General features: G+C 40.2%; 1 protein-coding gene across 1 annotated transcript; it reads left to right on the plus strand.

Annotated features, from left to right (window-relative positions):
• Positions 1-1,451: 1,451 nt before the first annotated feature.
• LOC146712809 (nuclear factor 7, brain-like) lies at positions 1,452-3,413 on the plus strand. The gene is made up of 2 exons (XM_085437071.1): positions 1,452-2,426; positions 2,625-3,413. The coding sequence occupies exons 1-2, from the start codon at positions 1,452-1,454 to the stop codon at positions 3,033-3,035; spliced, it is 1,386 nt and encodes a 461-aa protein (XP_085293197.1). The 3' UTR covers positions 3,036-3,413.
• The last annotated feature ends 15,546 nt before the right edge of the window (positions 3,414-18,959 follow it).

The raw sequence follows: 18,959 nt of genomic DNA on the forward strand, positions 1-18,959 counted from the left end.
CTCTCAGACATTCAGGAGGAGGAGCGAGGGCGTGTGACTTACCTCCTCCTCCAGCATGTGGTGAAGTTCTTCCTGAAATGCTGCTTGAAGTGGTCACCCCTCATCTTCCTCTTCTTCTCTGGACACACAGACAGAGAAGAAGGACAGAAAATTTTGAGTTTAATTTTGTAAAATTTTTAATCACAATCAAATTTCCTAACATGAATTTTTTCATAGTTTTTAAATCGGTCCATCACCTGCAGAGTGAAGCGAAAGAAAGTGAGAGAGAGCGAGGGTGACAGAAAGAGTCAGAGGTTATCTGCAGGATCAATGATAGGTTTGTAGCTTGAACCTATTCACTGGAACATTGAAGACAATATAATTACACAGCAAACAAGACATGAAGTAGGCAAAGTTCTTCATGTTTCTCGTGCACGGGAGAGAACCGGACAAACGCCGTTCCTTCGCTTGACCCCAGTTGCTCTCGTCCGCTCCCCCGTAACACTGCTCTTTTATTGAGGGTACATGAATATGCATAGGTTCATTAAGGTGTGTGTGTGGTCAGAGTGTGACCCCATAAATGACTTCCCTAACCCTGCTGGTCTCGAAGTCCAGCAGTTCATCTAAACAAAAGGCACTTAGACTAAAACAGATATAGACACGTTTATCCTACCATAAAACAATAAAACCAGGTACGACCTCTCTCGTGCTCCCAGAGTGCTCTCTAATGCACACAAAGTTTGCAGACTATCAAGGATCAAACCTCTACCAATCTACAACTAATTATAAAACTCTAAGCATATATAAGTAGATATTTCTAAGCATAAATGACAATCAACAATACAAAACCTAACAATCAACCTCACTGAAAAGGTAGCTGCAGGTCTAAACAGACTTTAAACAGTCTCTGATATAGTCTGTAATCAAGTGAATCCACCTTAACACCACCTGTGTTTGTGTGATTGCATTACACTCCCACTGCTGGGGAACCTGAACAAGAACCAGAACAAAGTCTGAAAAAGAAAAAGCTGCCAGACAGCTGCACCACTATTTGCTTTATAGCTTTTGAGGAAACGGCAGGATGACATTTTAACTCTGGAATGAAACACACCTGAGTTACAGGTGAAGCAACATTTTTAAGTACAGTGTCATCAGGCTACACCCATAACCTGACACACTTGAGAGAAACAAGGAAACAGGAAGTTCTTCGTCCTCAGTGCAGAGAGACGCACAGACGATCAGACTGAGCTCAGACCAAACTAGCAGCTTCCTCTGAGTGAGTCCAGCTACAGGAGAGAAAAGTGGAAAACTCCAACACTGCTGCTTCAAGCTGCTGACGCTCCACACACTGAATGTGAGTTTGAGCAAAAACACGACTCAAAGGAAGTTTCAGTGAAGGTGGTAGAGGAGGGAGGGGAGCCAGGACTGACTGTACTTCCTGTCTGCTGTTTTCAGCTTCACTCACAGACTCAATGGCTTCCAGATCAGAGGAGGATCTCTGCTGTCCGGTCTGCCAGGAGGTCTTCAGAGATCCTGTTCTTCTGTCATGTAGCCACAGCTTCTGTAAAGACTGTCTGAAGAGATGGTGGAGAAAGAGACCAACACACGAGTGTCCAGTTTGTAACAGAAGGTCTTCAAGGGATGATCCACCTTTAAATCTGGCTTTAAAGAACCTGTGTGAGTCGTTCTTACAGGAGAGAGATCAGAGCGCTTCAGAGGCTCTCTGCAGTCTGCACTCTGAGAAACTCAAACTCTTCTGTCTGGACCATCAGCAGCCAGTGTGTGTCATCTGCTGTGCCTCAGAAGATCACACCAGGGACAGATTCAGACTTATCGATGAAGCTGCACAACAACACAAGAAGGAACTTCAGGAAACTCTGGAGCCCTTAAAGAAGAAGTTAAAGGTTTGTGAAGAAGTTCAAGTGAAGTTTGATCAAACAGCAGAACACATTAAGGTCCAGGCCCGACACACAGAGAGGCAGATTAAGGAGCAGTTTAAGAAGCTTCAGCAGTTTCTCGCAGAGGAAGAGGAGGCCAGGCTGGCTGCACTGAGGGAGGAGGAGGAGCAGAAGAGTGGGATGATGAAGGAGAAGATGGAGGCTCTGAGCAGAGAGATAGCAGCTCTTTCAGACACAGTCAGAGCCACAGAGGAGGAGCTGAGAGCTGAAGACGTCTCATTCCTGCACAACTACAAGGCTGCAGTGGAAAGAGTCCAGCGCTGCCCCCTGCTGGATGATCCACAGCTGCCCTCAGGAGCTCTGATAGACCAGGCCAAACACCTGGGCAACCTGACCTTCAACATCTGGAACAACATGAAGGACATGGTCTCCTACACTCCTCTCATTCTGGACCCAAACACTGCTCATCCAAAACTCATCCTGTCTGAAGATCTGACCAGTATGAGAGTAGGGAGAGAGAAGCCACAGCTTCCTGATAATCCAGAGAGGTTTGATTGGCTCTACTCTATACTGGAACAAGATAACTTTAACTTTAACTCAAAGATTCCAGAACTTGAGGGTACACTTATGTTCTCAGAATCAATTTTGTCAAGGAGTTTTGTACGGTTTACTATGACCAGTGAATCATCGATAGCCAGTATTTTTACAAATTTTTCAGATTTTGGATTGTATAAGGAAGAGGGGTTTGATTATTACTGCTCTGTCCTGGGTTCTGAGGGCTTTAATGCAGGGTATCACAGCTGGGATGTTGAGGTTGGAGACAGTAAAGGGTGGGGTGTGGGTGTATTAGAAGAGTCTGTGCAGAGGAAGGGAATCATACTGGATGGATTATGGAGAATATGCTTCTATGAAGATAAATATTCAGCGCGTTCACCATCAGAAGATTCTGCTCTCTCAGTTCAGAAGAAGCTCCAGAGGATCAGAGTGAATCTGGACTGGAACAGAGGAATGCTGTCGTTCTCTGATCCTGATACTAACACACACATACACACCTTCACACACACTTTCACTGAGAAGATGTTTCCATACATTCGCACTAATGGTCAAGCAAAGGTGTGTCCGTTGAAGGTGTCAGTGTCAGTGCAGCAGATGAGTTGAGGATGATGATGTTTCTAATGTTGTTTCCTGTCAGTGAGTTGAAGCTGTTAAACTGCAGCTGTCCTCCTGCTGCCTCGTTGTTCCAAAGCTCTTTGTTTCTCTTTTAGTTTCACTGTTTCTTTCTGTTTCTGCTGTCCACCTTTTCACATGGAAAATCATTTCACTGTTTCTCACTGAATGACTCCCCAAACTAGATTTGAAATTCTATCAAGTTTCTAATCATTACAAGTGATTCATGTTTCTATTTGATGTGTAAATGGAGATGATTTAGTTTGCTGGGATATGGACTGACATGTGTTGAATGGGAGGAGCAGTTTGTTGTTGTCTTCTTGTCTGTTTATGACAACAATAAATATGTTGTTGAAACAATGATTCATGTTTAACTCCATATATGAAATGTTTCTGCTCTTTGAATTCTGTTTGATTAAAGACTTTCTTCATGACACAAATGAGATTTCAGTGTATTAATAGAACTAAATAAGCTCAGAGTTGAAAGGCTGGAGTATTATGTACGTGCTTCACTGTCAGTATCTTCAGGGGGATTCAAAGTCATGAGATAAACTAGTGTAGAGGAAAATATCGGAGCTTTATTTAGTATCAAAGCAGAGCGTGTCGTCCAGCCGGAGGAACGTCTCCGACTGCTTCACATAGAAACATCAGCAGGAAGGTCGACGGCGCTCGTTTAATCAATTTTTGTTTCATTACAGCAGAAAAAGAACTGAAAGTGTGTGTGTGGATACAGAACGCTCGCTGTCAGGTCGAATAAACAATTTCAAAGTGTCATTAAAACAAACAGTTCAAAGCAGGAAATAAAGTGTCTGTTCACAGCACCAACAAAGCAACTCTTTACAAATAAATTTGCTCCACCATTTTCCTTCATGCTGTCCAACCACTGTCAGAAGATCTAGACCCCACTGTGTCATTTTCAGCTGTGAACACCTTATCACTACATAGACGTTCAAAGTGATTTGATAGAAACCTCGATCCACAATGAAATCCCAGCCACAGAATCTCAGCCATCTCTTCTTCCTCCTTTTCTGGGAAAACCATCAAACTCTACATTACACTCTGCATTTTTCAGGGTAAAGTCCTCCACTGATATCGGTGCAAACCTAACACACTGCTCACTGTTTTATGACTACATCCACTTTGACCTTTGACCTACTTCTGTCTGTTTTTGTGGAAAGTATAATAATTATTATTTTGACCTTTGGGCCCTTTCATTTGACATGTTATGTGTGAAGAGTATCATTATTGTTGACTCCATAATTTTCAATTATTCAGTGTGTTTAGCAAGATCAAAGCGAGCAGCTCAGTTATACCAAAGGAACATCTCTTTCTAAACACATCTGAGTGTGTGTTTGTGTGTGTGGTTGTGTGTGTGTGTGTATACATGTTTAGACATCTTTGTGAGTTCAGAATATTGGCATGCTACTGTACTTGTGGGGACCAACAGTCACTTATGAGGACAAAGTGCCATCCTCACGAGTTTGACAGTACTTTTGAGACTCAAAATATTGTTTTAGTGTCAGGGTTACAGTTAGGGTATAGTTTTGTTTAGGGTTAGATTAGCGAATTAAATGAGTGAAAACTCAGAGCTGGGGCACTACATCATCATTCATCGTATTTACTTGTGGATATTTGCTCCCATCACCTGGAGAAATACAGGAAGTAAAAATTGGAGGAGGGTCAGAAACTAAGATCCATCAATTTGAGCAATAAAAATGATCCAAACTAATGTTAGGGCCGTTCATCAATACAGGTGACAGGAGAGAAAATATATTACAGTGATGAAAAATGTAGAAACAAATCAACCTATACACACAATTTATTTTTACATCCAAACCAAAATTAAATGTCTTATCACATTTTGAATCCCAAATAAAACACACCAAAAGAGAAGAAATTATTCTTGAAGAAGATAAAAAAGATGAAAGTGAAAAAAATGAACTTTGATTTATTTTCCTCCAGACCTCCACAACCAGAATTTGTCATAAAATGTCACAGGAAAGACCGAATAAAAAAATAATCTAAAAAAACTACAAGTGGGAATAAGGAAAGTAAACAAAAGTACAAACACAGAATAAGAAAATTAATTTAGCTGTAAAATATCAGGGAACAGGGAAAGAAAGGTTCGAGAAGAAATAAGATAAGGATAAGGGAATGAATGAATTTACCTCTAAAATAAAAGGGAAGTGAAAAAAGGTTTAAGAAAGAAACAGGAAAAGGGTTAAGGTTGGAAGGAAATAAGAAAAGATAAGATAAATACAAAAAGGTGGAGAAAGGGAAATGGCTGAGTTTAGAGAATAATAAAGGAGAGTACTTGTTTAAAACTGTCATCTAAATTATTTAAAGGCACAGGATTCAATTTATTGTGTACCAGCATATCCTTTAGATTTCTACTTCTTCTATAAGCTGTAATCTTTCTCAATTGCTGTAAAGGAGGAAGGGCTTGTTGGGTCATCAATAAAGAAGTATTACAGTTTTTTCTGAATGCTTAAACCCTAACTGTGATTCCTGTAGCACAATTCCTAAAACTATTCAGACTTATAGCAAAACCACTCGCTGAGTTTGCAAAACTAAAAGCACAAAAACTGCTTTGCACTCAGTTTGCAATTTTGTAACACACACTTTGCAAAACTGTAGGCACAATTCACTGCACAACACTCAATTACCAAATTACCAACACACTCCTAGCAAAAGTATACACATGCATGGCTATCATTAACACTAATTTGCCAACTGTCTGGCACACTTTCACATGTGAAAACTGTTTTAGATAATTAGTCCACTTTGCAATCAGCCTAAGCACTATAATACAGGTAAGCTGTGTGTGCGGAGTACAATGGAGGGAGCAGAAAGAGTGAGAAGTAGAGGAGGCCGAGGAAGAGGACGTGGAGGTGAAGAAGTAGGATGAAGAGGACGACAAGGACAAGGAGGAGCAAGAGGAAGACGAGGAGGGGGGAGAGGAAGGGTAAGAAGAGTAAGAAATAGAATTGCTGATGACATCAGAGCTACAATAGTGGACCATGTAATCAACCGTGGAATGACCCTGAGGGTGGCTGGACCCGTTGGCCAGCTAACTCGAGCCGCTACACTGTAGCAAGTACCATAAGGACATTTTGAAATGAGAATCGGTTAGTACAGTCACTTTGCACAAAGATTTGTAGCACTGCCATATGCCAATGAGAAACACACCAATACCATTGATGTAAAAATACTGAAATACTGAAGAGTTAATCTAGCTGTGTTTGCTTTTGCAAGAGAACTACAATGTTTTGATGATTGGGTGACAGGTTTTCTTATTTGTGTGAAGAGTTTTGCAAAATTAGCCAATAGTTACAAAAAATGTGCTTAAGCAATCAGAAAAAACTGTAAGAGCTCGATTCAAGACTCCGATGTGTCTGAAAAAAAAGGTGACTGCAAACAGAATCAAATGACTCTGATTATTGCTCCTGACTGATGGCTGATCCTTATTAAAGCGTGTTCTCACTTCACTTTTAATATGTGGTAAGAAGCAGGCTGAGTAACCTCAAGGTCTTAAAGCCTTAAACAACACTGAAGTAGCTTCTTCCATACGCTCCTTAAAGAGACAGATATGATGTACTCTAATCGACTAAGATTTAATAATGCCCCTGGAAAATGTCTAGGATAACTATTTTTATTTAACAGTATGTGTCTGTTTGTATCCTTCAAATAAACCTTAGTATATAGTTGAATAAAATTTGATCATCAGGGCCTTTAAAATTCAGATTTTATTAACCCTTTAAAGCCAGTCAGAGCGGGCACGCTCCGTTTTGCGTAACTATTTTTAAATCCCGGTAGCACTGCAACCACGTAAGCTAGCGCAATATTTTTTTTTTTTTTGCATATGAAACCGGAGGAGTTGTACTTACATCTTATGCCATCAGCTTGTCCTCGGTCAAGGTTTCCTTCCACAGCTTTGCAAAAATTGCATAAAAGCGCTAGGAACAAAAACATAATATTCCAGAAACAGGCTTTGCCGATCCGATCAGCTGTTCATTACGCTTCCCACATTGAAAGAAAGTCAGTGCAAATGATCGCATGTCCACCATTTCCTGTCCAAAACCGGAAGTGATGTCATTTTTGCGGAAAATGTCGTTTTTTTACTTGTAGGCCTTAAAAGCCTATACTGGTGTTTTTATAAGTCATGTTTGACTTTATGCTTTTCTGAATAGTTTCTGGGATGCTTAGAAGTCGAATTGCACTGCTGGAAATAGTTTATTTTGATGCACATGCTGTTTTCTTTGCAAATTTGCATCATGGGGTTGTTTTTCATTTTTCCTATAGTATATAAAAATTGCTGTATCTCAAAAATAAAACTATGAAGACACTCAAAATAAATTTCCTGTTGTTGTAAACTATTTTTTGCAACTTTTTTGTATTTAAAGTTTTGAGGGATAAACTTCTGAAATTCCTCTAACTAGAAATATATGTAAAAGAAACAAACAAAAACGATTTTCAATTCTTTTGTAGTTTATTGCACTTTTTTGCAATTAATGTAGTTACTATGGACTTAATGCATACATATTATTAAAATATGGGCTATAACGGTGTTTTGATGTATAGCAACTTGAAATGCTCCCAAAAATGGCACTACAGCATGTAAAAATATAAAGTAAGCTCTGGCGGACTTGGTTCTATGGTAGGTCTTAAAGGGTTAAAGATTTTATCCACTGCCAGTAAGCCCAACCCTGTGTCTATGTTGGTACAGACGGACTCTACATTTATTGTAAAAAGTAAGGCATCATATGGATCATTCACATCTTTCAGTTTGGCAATAAAGTCATATGTTTTCATGTTCTGTGCAATATTTTTGGCTCATGTGCAATTATTTTGGTCTCAGTCTGCTTCAATGTTTTCTACACATACACCATGTATATAGTTCCACTCACCTATGTATACAAATACACTGCTTTTTATTTTATTCTATTTATTTAATTGATTATTTATTTATTTATTTATTTATTTTTCCACCTTCGTTGTATATTGGTTTCTCTTCTTAATTTAGCACCTTTGTGGTCCAGCTACCCAATTTCGCTGTGCAAGAAACTGCACAATGACAATAAAAAGCTGTAAGTCTAAGTCTCTACGTATCTTTCACATAACTGGCATTTAGAAAAGAGTCTATATATGCTGTGATTCTGTGATTTAGAGTCACAGTCAGTAACAATTGGTCATCCTACAGGGATTTTAAATGCAACAGACCTGGAGAAGTCTCTGGAGATTTATGAATCTTTGGTCAAAGAAAAAATAAGCGAGGACGAGGAAAAATTGGAGCAGACATATATTTTTCCTGAAATATAACCCTCTTTTCTTAGCTCCCTCACAATACTTTTGACAAGATTCTGAGTCTCTGGTTTTAATGGAGCTTGTAAACATTTTAATATTTTATGTCTTGTAATTGTCAGTAGACTTCCTGTAAATAATCCTTTTTATCCAGATTACAGATTTGACCAACCTTATCTGCATTTTTTTATAACAATGTGCTTTTCTTGTATAAGATTTTTCAAAGCATCCTGTTCCATAGATGTTAAATTATGTAATTTATCGAAAGGTATTGAGGTAATCATGTATGGGATCTGTCCAAGTTTATTTGATCCAACCATTTATTAAAGATTTTATCTGCTGTTCTTTTTGTCCAATGTACAGGATCCTGTAAGCAGAAACTGGACACTACAGACTGATCTCTGAGCTGGGCTGCTCTCACTCAGTGTTGCGTGAGGTGGCTTAACGGCCTCCAAAATACAACAAGGACTTTGTGAATAACTTCGCTGACTTCTTGGCAGAATACAGGTCAAAATATGACAAAATTTATTGTTGGGGATCGTAATATTCATCGTGTTGTCCTGATATGCCCATGGCAAAGGGCTTTTTAAACCATATTGATTCTTTTCATCTGGTGCAATGTGTGCCCAGTCCCACACATGAACGTGGACACACTTGATCTTTTTTATCTCATGTTTTTTCTGTTTAACGTTGAGATTTGTGATGCTGTTTTCTGACCATAGTCCTGTGATGTTTGAGGTTTCTCTTGCCTGTACCTTAGTTAAACCTTGTGCTGCTGCTCAGCACTGTCTGTCATGGTTCTGGGTCAGTTTCGAACCAGTATTTTGAGTTTTGATTGTTAGTTTATTTTTTGAATGATTGTTGTGGTTTTGGGTGCGATGATTATTATTATTGTTAGAGTTCCATGTTTCTGTTTATTTGGGTTTAAGATTTGTGCCCTCATGTTTTGTGTGGGTTTAGTTTCATGTGTCATTTTCTGTCTGTCTCTCTATGTCAAGTCTGCGTCTTAGTGTGATGGTTTCTTGTTCTTGTTCCTGTTTTATTGTGAAGGTCTGCGTCTCATGTGAGTGTGTTCAGTTCTGTCTCGTCTTGTTGATTATTCCCAGCTGTGTCCACCACCTGTGTGTAATTCCCCTGTGTTTTTCTGTGTGTATTTAAGTCGTGTCCTCTGTCATTGTAGTTGCTGGTCCGTCTGCGTATCCACCATGTTTCATCCGTGTGTTCCCTGCTGTCATCATCATGTACCATCATCTTCCTTCCTTTATGTTCAGGTTCGTGTTCGTGCTCAGTAGTTTAGTTGTCCCAGTATAGTTTAGTTCTCCGTTTTGCCGTTTGCCTCACTTTTTGTGTTCAATAAATCACCTTTACACCTTCACGACTGCCTGCGTTTGGGTCCTCCTTTTCCTTTTCTACACGGCTCTTTTCACTCGCCGTGACACTGTCGGGTTTTTTTTTTTTTTTTTTTTTTTTTTTTTTTTTAAAACTCATTTACTGCCCCACATAGCAGACAGGTCTGGCCTGGATCTGGTGTCAAGTCGGCACTGCTGGTTGACTGCTGGTATGATAAGTGGTATGTCATCCAGATTTGGCCAGGCCTGGCAATGATGGCACTGTTTATGTTTCTATTTTCCTATTTTAGTTAGAAGACCCAAATGCCATGTTGCAATACTATACTGCTATGGTAACCAATGTTTCAAATGCAGGTTTGACAGGTTTATGAGTGTACACTTTATCCAAAACCTAGTGAGGCTTTACTCATGTTTACCACAGGTGGCTGTAGCTCAGCGGTAGAGCAGGTCCCCTATTGATCGGAAGGTTAGTGGCTCGGTCCCTGGCTCCACCAGTCCGTATGTCAAGAGTGTGAATGTGTATGAATGAAGTTGGGAAGCACTCAGTTTAGAGAAAGTGTGGCATGTTGTATTGAACACTTTGAGTAATCTGCGAGAGTAGCAAAGTATTATATAAGAATTAGTACATTCACCGTCTGAACAGAGTTTTGTCATGTTACTTTTGCACTATTATGTTCTGGTACATGTTGTTATTACATGGCTTGATTAAGGTACACATAAGGCTGACATCTGGGGCCAGAGCTGAAACTGATCTGGCCCAGCACAGGGCCAGCAGTGTGTCTGCAACTGGCCCTGTGCTGGCCCATGTGTGGGCCACCTCTGGCAAACCAGATCTGGGCCACCAAAGGTTTGTCATTCTTTGTTGTATGAGGCCATGTGTAAGCACATTGTGTGGGCCAGATCAGGGCCATACCAATTTTGCTATGTGGGGTTGAGCAGTTTTGGAACAGTTTTTAACCAGAAGTGTAAAATCCTGAAGTTTTTATGCAGCCAGACTGAGGAAATGTTTTATTCCACTTGTTCCACTTCTTTGGATATTAGGTAGCATAAAACGAAATTTGAGCCCTGACTGACATGACTTGAGCCGTCAGACGTGAATGCCATTGAGTTGAGCGCAAGTGAAAAAAGGACAACCTACAAGTGTCATTCCAGATGACATTATTCTGTCAAACTGTCACAACCCGCATTTTATTTAAGACTATAAACTCTTTTCTTAGTGCACGGCATACTGACTGCATCGAGCCCTCCATTCCAGCCTGTGAACATTTTTTTTTTTTTTTTTACTTTTTTATTAAGAAGGTTTCCTCCACCAGGGCTAAAATCTCTAATTCTGCTCATGACCTCTTAGTCTCTATTCCTTGCTCTGTTGTCTTTGATAGGTTTAAGCCAGTGACTCTGACCTCTTTATAGGAGATTTCTGGTTGTTTTAAGCCTGCGGGAACTTCAAATTATGTTTTCCTTCTACGACTCTTAAAATAGGTGTTACCTACATTTGGACCTTTGGTTTTTTGAGATGGTAAACGACATGTTTTTGTCAGGTGTAGTCCATAAAGATTTTAAACATGCTGTACTCAAACCTCTGATTAAAAACCTGCTCTTGATCCCACATTTCTTGCAAAATAAATCCCTTCCTCCAAAGTACATTTTCCTTCAAAACTTCTTGAAAAGATGTCTGTGAAGGTTCTCAGTCATCGTAGTCAAAGGAGCTTGCAAAGAAAAGCGTCTGGACTTCTTTAAGTTGCTTGAAGACGTTTCACCTCTCATCCGAGAAGCTTCTTCAGTTCTAAGGTCAAATGGTGGAGAGTCCCAGATATAAACCGTGGGAGTAACCCCCCACAGAGGGACAAAAGGACCCCCGATGATCCTCTAATCGCCTGAGCCAAGGTGTGAAAATGGGTGTGGGCTCCAATCAGCCAGGGTTTCGGGTGAGCTCATTGTGAAACCTGGCCCCACCTTATCATGCAAATTCCTGAGGTCAGATGGCCCAGGATGTGAGTGGGCATTAAGGCGTCTGGGAAGGGAACTCAAAACTGGATTATAGATGGCAGACAGTTGGTGTCGTAAACCACCGCCTCTGTTCAAAGATGGTCACTCACAGTGGACATAGATGGCTTCTTTCACTGCTCTTTCAAACCATCTGTCCTCTGTCCAAAATGTGAACATTGGCATCCTCGAAAGAGTGACCTTTGTCCTTAAGATGCAGATGGACTGCTGAGTCTTGTCCCGTGTAGGTGGCTCTTCTGTGTTGTGCCATGCGCTTGTGAAGTGGCTGTTTGGTCTCTCCGATGTAGAGGTCTGGGCATTCCTCGCTGCACTGTACAGCATACACCACATTGTTAAGTTTGTGTTTAGGAGTTTTGTCTTTCGGGTGAACCAGTTTTTGTCTGAGCGTGTTGCTGGGTCTGAAATGCACCGGGATGTCATGCTTGGAGAAAACTCTCCTGAGTTTCTCTGATACACCGGCTACATAGGGGATGACAATGTTGTTGCGTCTGTCCTTCTTATCCTCCCTCGCTGGTGTCAGATCTTCTTTTCTGTGCCTCTTTGCTGACTTTATGAACACCCAATTAGGATAACCACATGTTTTGAGTGCTTCCTTTACGTGTGTGTGTGTGTGTGTGTGTGTGTGTGTGTGTGTGTGTGTGTGTGTGTGTGTGTGTGTTCCTCCTTTTTTCCTTCAGGCTTAGAGGGAACATGTTCTGCCCGGTGGTGTAGGGTCCTAATTACTCCAAGTTTGTGTTACAGAGGGTGATGGGAGTCAATGAGGAGGTACTGGTCAGTGTGTGTGGGCTTCCGGTAAACTTCGATGTTGAGGTTGCCGTTCTCTTCAATGTGCACAGCGCAGTCCAGGAAAGGCAAACAGTTGTCCTTTGTGTCTTCCCTGGTGAACTTGATGTTTTTATCCACAGCGTTAATGTGCGCAGTGAAGGATTCCACTTCTTGTGTCTCGATTTCGACCCAGGTGTCGTCTACATATCTGTACCAGTGGCTGGGTACTCTTCCTTTGAAAGAGCCAAGAGCCTTTCTTTCCACTTCCTCCATGTAAAGGTTGGCTACAATAGGTGACACGGGGGAGCCCATGGCACAGCCATGTTTTTGTCTGTAGAAGCCTTCATTGTATTTGAAATATGTAGTGGTGAGGCAGAGGTCTAACAGTGTGCAAATCTGATCGGGTGTGAAGTTGGTCCTGTCTTCCAAGGAGCTGTCTTCTTGTAGTCGTTTTCTGACAGTCTCCACGGCTTCCGTGGTGGGTATGCAAGTGAAGAGGGAGAATACATCAAAGGACACCATGGTTTCATCTGGATCCAGGGTAAGTTTCTGGACCTTTTCGGTGAAGTCAGTGGAGTTTTTGATGTGGTGTGGGGTGTTCCGCACAAGAGGTGCAAGGATGGTAGCAAGGTGTTTTGCAGTGTTATAAGTGGCTGAGTTTATGCTACTGACTATGGGTCTGAGTGGGACATCTTCCTTGTGGATTTTAGGAAATCCGTAAATGCAGGGTATGGCATCCCCTGGATAAAGGCGATGATATGTAAGGCGGTCAATGATTTTGTCATTTTCAAGGTCCTGAAGGCAAGCTATAACTTTCTTTTTGTAGCTGCTTGTGGGGTCTCGCTTTAAGGTTTCGTAGGTATTGTTCTTGAAAACATAGTTCACAGCTATATTTACTGACCTTTCTGGAAAGGAAAATGTTTTAGAGGTTTTCCAATCTGGTTTTAAATCCTTAAAATCAGCACTGAATCAGCCCTTTTAAAAGGTTTTAGGTTTTTTACCACTTAGACCCCATGTGTATTTAGATACCTTGGCCCAATATAATAAGCCAACTGTCACAAACCTGGGGTCAAAGTGGACTCAGAAGTGAAGCTTGACAGTCAGATTAAGGTAGTCATAAAATCAAGCTTCTTTCAGCTGAGGCAGCTGGCTAAAATAAAGCCAATTGGTTCACAGCAGCACTTTGAGACAGTTATTCACACCTTTGTTAGCACTTGGCTGGATTATTGTAATGCACTTTATATAGAGGTCAGGGCTTCATACATTACTCATTATCTTTCTGAGCGTCTACGGCCTTATACACCTGCCCACCCGCTTCCTTGGGTCAGCTGGTCAGCTGTTCCTAAGTGTGCCCAGGACTGAGCGTAAAGTTAGAGGAGATCATGCTTTTGCTGTAGCAGCTCCAAAACTGTGGAACGATCTGCCTTTAGAGATTAGACAGACCTCTTCTCTGCCTGTTTTTAAATCACTTCTGAAAACTCATTTCTGCACCCTGGCCTTTGACACCCTGTGAGATGTTGGTTTTTAGTTTATTTTTATTTCAGTTCTTTTTTTTTTTTTTTTAGTTGATTGTATGTTTTATTTATTTATTTATTTATTTATTTTTATTTTTATTTTTTATATAGGGCTGTTTTTTAATATTAATTTATGCATTTTATTTTATTTATTTATTTGCTGTTTAGTTTTATGTTTATCTTATTTTCTGTACAGCACTTGCTTGCAATGTGCTGTTATTTTGAGAAGGATTTTGACCTCCATTATTTTCCAGGTGGATTAAAGATTTCCAAGACTTCCAAGGTTTTCACTGCTGATTATAACTCTGAGAGAAGTGGGATCCTGCTTTCCTGATTACTTCCATGAACACAGAGCACTGGGATGGAACACATCTTCTCACCACCACCAACTTCTCAACCCCCAAAGATAAGAACATAGAATTATCTCAGAGTGGGTTAATTCAATCGGTAGTTTTGAGGTGATTTGATTATTATTTATTATTGCTTTTATTTATTTTATTTTGCTTGGCTCCTGCCAATTTGTTTTAATAAAATCTTCTGCAATTACAGTCTAAACTATGGACATTCCCTTTTAAACCCATGTAAAACAATAAAAGTATAAATCTGAGTATAAATCTATGTTAGTCCAAATAGCTCTAATACGTTGCTCTAGTCTTTAGCTCTAACCATCCCATATCAACAACTGCCACAATTTAGAGGGGAGCTGCCATAATAGGTGGGAATGATAAGATTTGACCTGCAAGGCTTCTCGGGTTTCTTTATATCAGGGGACGCAGGGAAGACACCTGGTTGTCAAGGCAGTCAGGCTGGACAAGCCCCCTCACCCACATCAGCTCCAGAACCCTCCAATATCTACTGGGTAAGACTGAAAGAGAGATAAGGACTTAATGTAATGTAATGAACTTCCTTTGTAGGGCAATATAACTTTGACTAGTGTTTCTGTTTAATGAGCGCTGTAAAAAGTATAATTTTTGGCTGGTCACTAAGGCTATGTCCACACTAGCCCAGATAGATTTGAAAACAGCCTTTTTGTCTGAAAACGCTCCGCGTCCACACTATAAGAAGAAGAAAGAAGCACATGAGAAATACTGTTAATGTAAATGTGACCTGTGGGAGACGCTGTTTAAATAGGAAATGAGCCGCAGGAATGCAGTGAGTTCACAAGATTTAATGCTAATACAAAACAGTCTTTTTATAGACATGGAAGTAGTTCCAAAAGAGACAACAGATCTACTTTATTAAATACATTCAAACTTTAAAATTGTAGTACTATTTTATTGTATCTATTGTACATATTACCTGACATCTGTGTGTGGACAGCAGAGAAAGAATTTCATTGTACAGAGAAATGCTTTATTTTCTTGGTACACATGATGATAAACACGTTAAATCTTGATAGTACGAGGGAGACAGGATAAGCTGTTTTTTATGGTGCTCATAAACAGCGCGGCGAGATGTACAAAGTGGCGTTTAATGACCAGGGAAAACTTCGCATGATATTCGCATGATAAGGTGGGGCCAGGTTTCACAATGAACTCACCCGAAACTGGCTGATTGGGGCCCACACCCATTTTCACACCTTGGCTCAGGCGATTAGAGGATCATCAGGGGGTCCTTTTGTCCCTCTGTGGGGGGTCACTCCCACTATTTAAGTACGTTTGGCTTCACACCAACAAACAGACCCAGCTTCAACAGATAACCAAACTAACTAACTGGTTCTATTTATTATCTAAGTTCAGGACATTATGTTCAGACTCCCTTGGCCCAGAAAATATCCCCCTGACTTTAACCAGTTATGATGGCAATAGCTTGCCATCACCAGTGTGTGAATGGGTGGAGGACTGAATGTGTAAAGCGCTTTAAAAATACAGGCTATTTACCATTTATAATGTGTAAGCATGTTTTGCAAAACCCTCTGCACTTCTAAATGTTAATCACGATAATTCAATTCAGTAATAGCACTCACTGAAGCTTTTGACCATGCTTTAATGTAGTGCCAACTCTTTAATGAACACATAGCAATGTGTATATAAAAATCATAAAAAATAGCTTTATTTAATCATTTTATTCCACAAATAACCAGAACAAAGTCTAAAAGAAAAGCTACCAAACAGCTGCACCACTGAGTCACAATTTATTACCTGAACATGCTGTTTCACAGCTGCTGGCAGGTAAACGACTGAACTCTGCAATGAAACACACTCTCGTTTTTGGGTGAAACAAAACCTAAAAGGCAGTTGAATTAAGCTCCGCCCCTCACGTGATTCAAAAGCGACAAACCAGGAAACAGGCTGTTCCTCTTCCTCAGTGCAGAGAGACGCACAGACGATCAGACTGAGCTCAGACCAAACTAGCAGCTTCCTCTGAGTGAGTCCAGCTACAGGAGAGAAACGTGGAAAACTCCAACACTGCTGCTTCAAGCTGCTGACGCTCCACACACTGAATGTGAGTTTGAGCAAAAAGTTTTTACCGGTCTTTGAACGCCGCTTTTTACGTCGCACAGCAGAAAACTGCGTTCAAAGAGCAAAACGGTGTTTTTTTTTTTTTTTTTTTTTTTTTTTTTTTCTGGTGTTCCGTGTCAGCTGTGACGGTGTTTAAAACGCCCTTTTCTTGAAATCATACACGGCCTTCCCCATGGTTCTCTCATCCAATTACTTTCAACTCCTTTCACTCAATCAAAGAAGTGCAGACCACTGCCTATTCGGTACCAATGCGTGTCACAGTTTGTACTTGTATTATAATCCCACTCAAACAAGCAAACGACAGAATGCTTTTTCTGAAACAAGTGGAGGCCTTAACGGTGTCTGTTACAGCAGCTCCGCTCATTTCTGATCTTCTTTCTTATTTTCCTCTTTACTTCTCCTAACCTTTAAATAATAAAAATAAAGAACAAATACCTCCGATGTTATTATTAAATCTGCCCTGTTTTGGTTTATGAGTCATTTAGGTGAATGAGCTGAATACTTAATTTAAAATATTGCACATAGAAATGGAGGACATTATATAGATATCTATATATATATCTGACATAAAGTAAACTTAATTTATCTAAACGTTACAGCAGTGGATATTGATAAACACAGCTATAAAGCATTTACAGCAAATTATTAAATGAAGAAAAAACTGTATAGTAGGTTTCAGTGTAGTGTAGTGGACATAGAGGGGTTTAGTGTTCGGTGTTGTGGCAGTGCACAGGTCAAAAAAAGTGTTAACATTAGAGAGCAGATTACTTTTTTTTCCCAGGCAGATACATCTGTCTGACAGGACTCCTGTGTAAAAATATAAATTTAAAAAAAGGAAGCAGTGATTTGCAAATCTCAAAGCCGTAATTTATTCACAGTGGAACATGGAAAACATGTCAAATGTTTAAACCTAGACTATGTCGTTAAAATAACTCCTTTTCAATATGATGTTTCAAAACAGTTGGTATGGGGCAAGGCTAGAAAAATAAGTGGTTCTAAAAAGGAAAGGCTGGAGGGACATTTTAAAAGTAATTAGGTTACTTGGCAACAGGTCAGTAACATGATTGAATATTAAAAGAACATCTTAGAGAAGCAGAGATGATCTGAAAGAAATACGGGGGGAGGTTGATCAATCTGCAAAAAACTCCATTAACAAATTGTGCAACAATTTCAGAATAATTTTCCTCACTGTAAAGTTGTGAAGACTTGAAATATTTCATCCTCTGGAAGCATCAAAATATATTTTATCAAAAGATTCAGTGACTCTGGAGAAAAAATGAGGCTAAGGGTCATGATGTCAGTGATCTTCAAGCGCTCAGAGGAAACTGCATTAAACAAACATGATTCTGTCATGGAAATCAGTGCATTTCCTGTATCCTTTGGAGCTACACACCTGAGTCACTCTTTTAGAGAAGTACGTGTGATGTCCCACTCTCTGGTGTTAAGTTTAAAATTCGTGTAAGACTTCCAGAGTACTCAGATGACATTGAGAAGGACATTTCCAGTTTACATGGAAAACAATTTTTCTTCTTCTTGAGATTACTTATTTACACCACAGTTCAGAAAACGTGCATACAGGTCTGTTTTAAAACTGCATATCCGTTTTTTTAATGCATGTTGAAAGGGCAAAAATATTCCTGAGATGCTGTTAATATTTTTTAAAATCGAAGGTTATTATCCAGTGGTATTACTTTAAACTAAGCAAAACAGTGGTTTGATAAAAGTTTCTGTCATTTATTGCTTGATCATGCTCTCCTTCGACCATCTCTGCACTGTGTGGGTGATTGGTGGCTCCCTGCGTATGACGGTCTCGTACACAGGGACAAGGTGCACCAGTTGTGACCAGATCTTCCCAGGGGAGGGAGAGGTGATGGACTGTATGCCTCTTTTGCATTGGCGTACAGTAAGTATCATGTTTTAATGCCTATGGCGGGGCAGGTCACATACTGGGTGAAGGTCGGCAGTGTGGAGTCCAGCGATGCATCTGGAGATGAGCCCAGTCTTATTCTAATGGCTGATCTAAAGAATTCCACACACAACAGTCCTGGTCTCCTCCCTGTACAGTAAACACCCCCACAATGGAAAAACACATGCGCAGTGACCCACTAACCCCCATCTCCTTTTAAGGTAATATCCGTTTGCCATTTGTCTATCCCTCACCCTAAGTAACTGTTGCTACCTGTCCTGCACCCTAGTTCTTTGTTTACATTCCAAAGCTATTATTCTATATGTTTTCTTATCCCCTAGCAACCGCCATATTATAATATGGCAAGCAATCACAAACTATAGCCCCTGTAACTCTTATGTATATTAAGCAATCTATTATCCTCAACAGGAGCGATCTCACATTTCCAATGATTACAGAAGGAGGAGATGGTCTGTAACGTCTCCTTCTTGGGCGACGACACTCCACTTGAATGACCAGAACTAACATGAAACCACAGCAATTAGATTCTGCCATCATGTACTAAGACTTAAGTTAAAGGTTAAGAGAAGTGAAGGGGAAAATAAGAAAGAAGA

Source organism: Copadichromis virginalis, linkage group LG3 (genome assembly GCF_057382275.1).
Source record: "Copadichromis virginalis isolate Kocher_CV1m ecotype Utaka linkage group LG3, C_Virginalis_male_GT1.1, whole genome shotgun sequence".
Lineage (NCBI taxonomy): Eukaryota > Metazoa > Chordata > Actinopteri > Cichliformes > Cichlidae > Copadichromis > Copadichromis virginalis.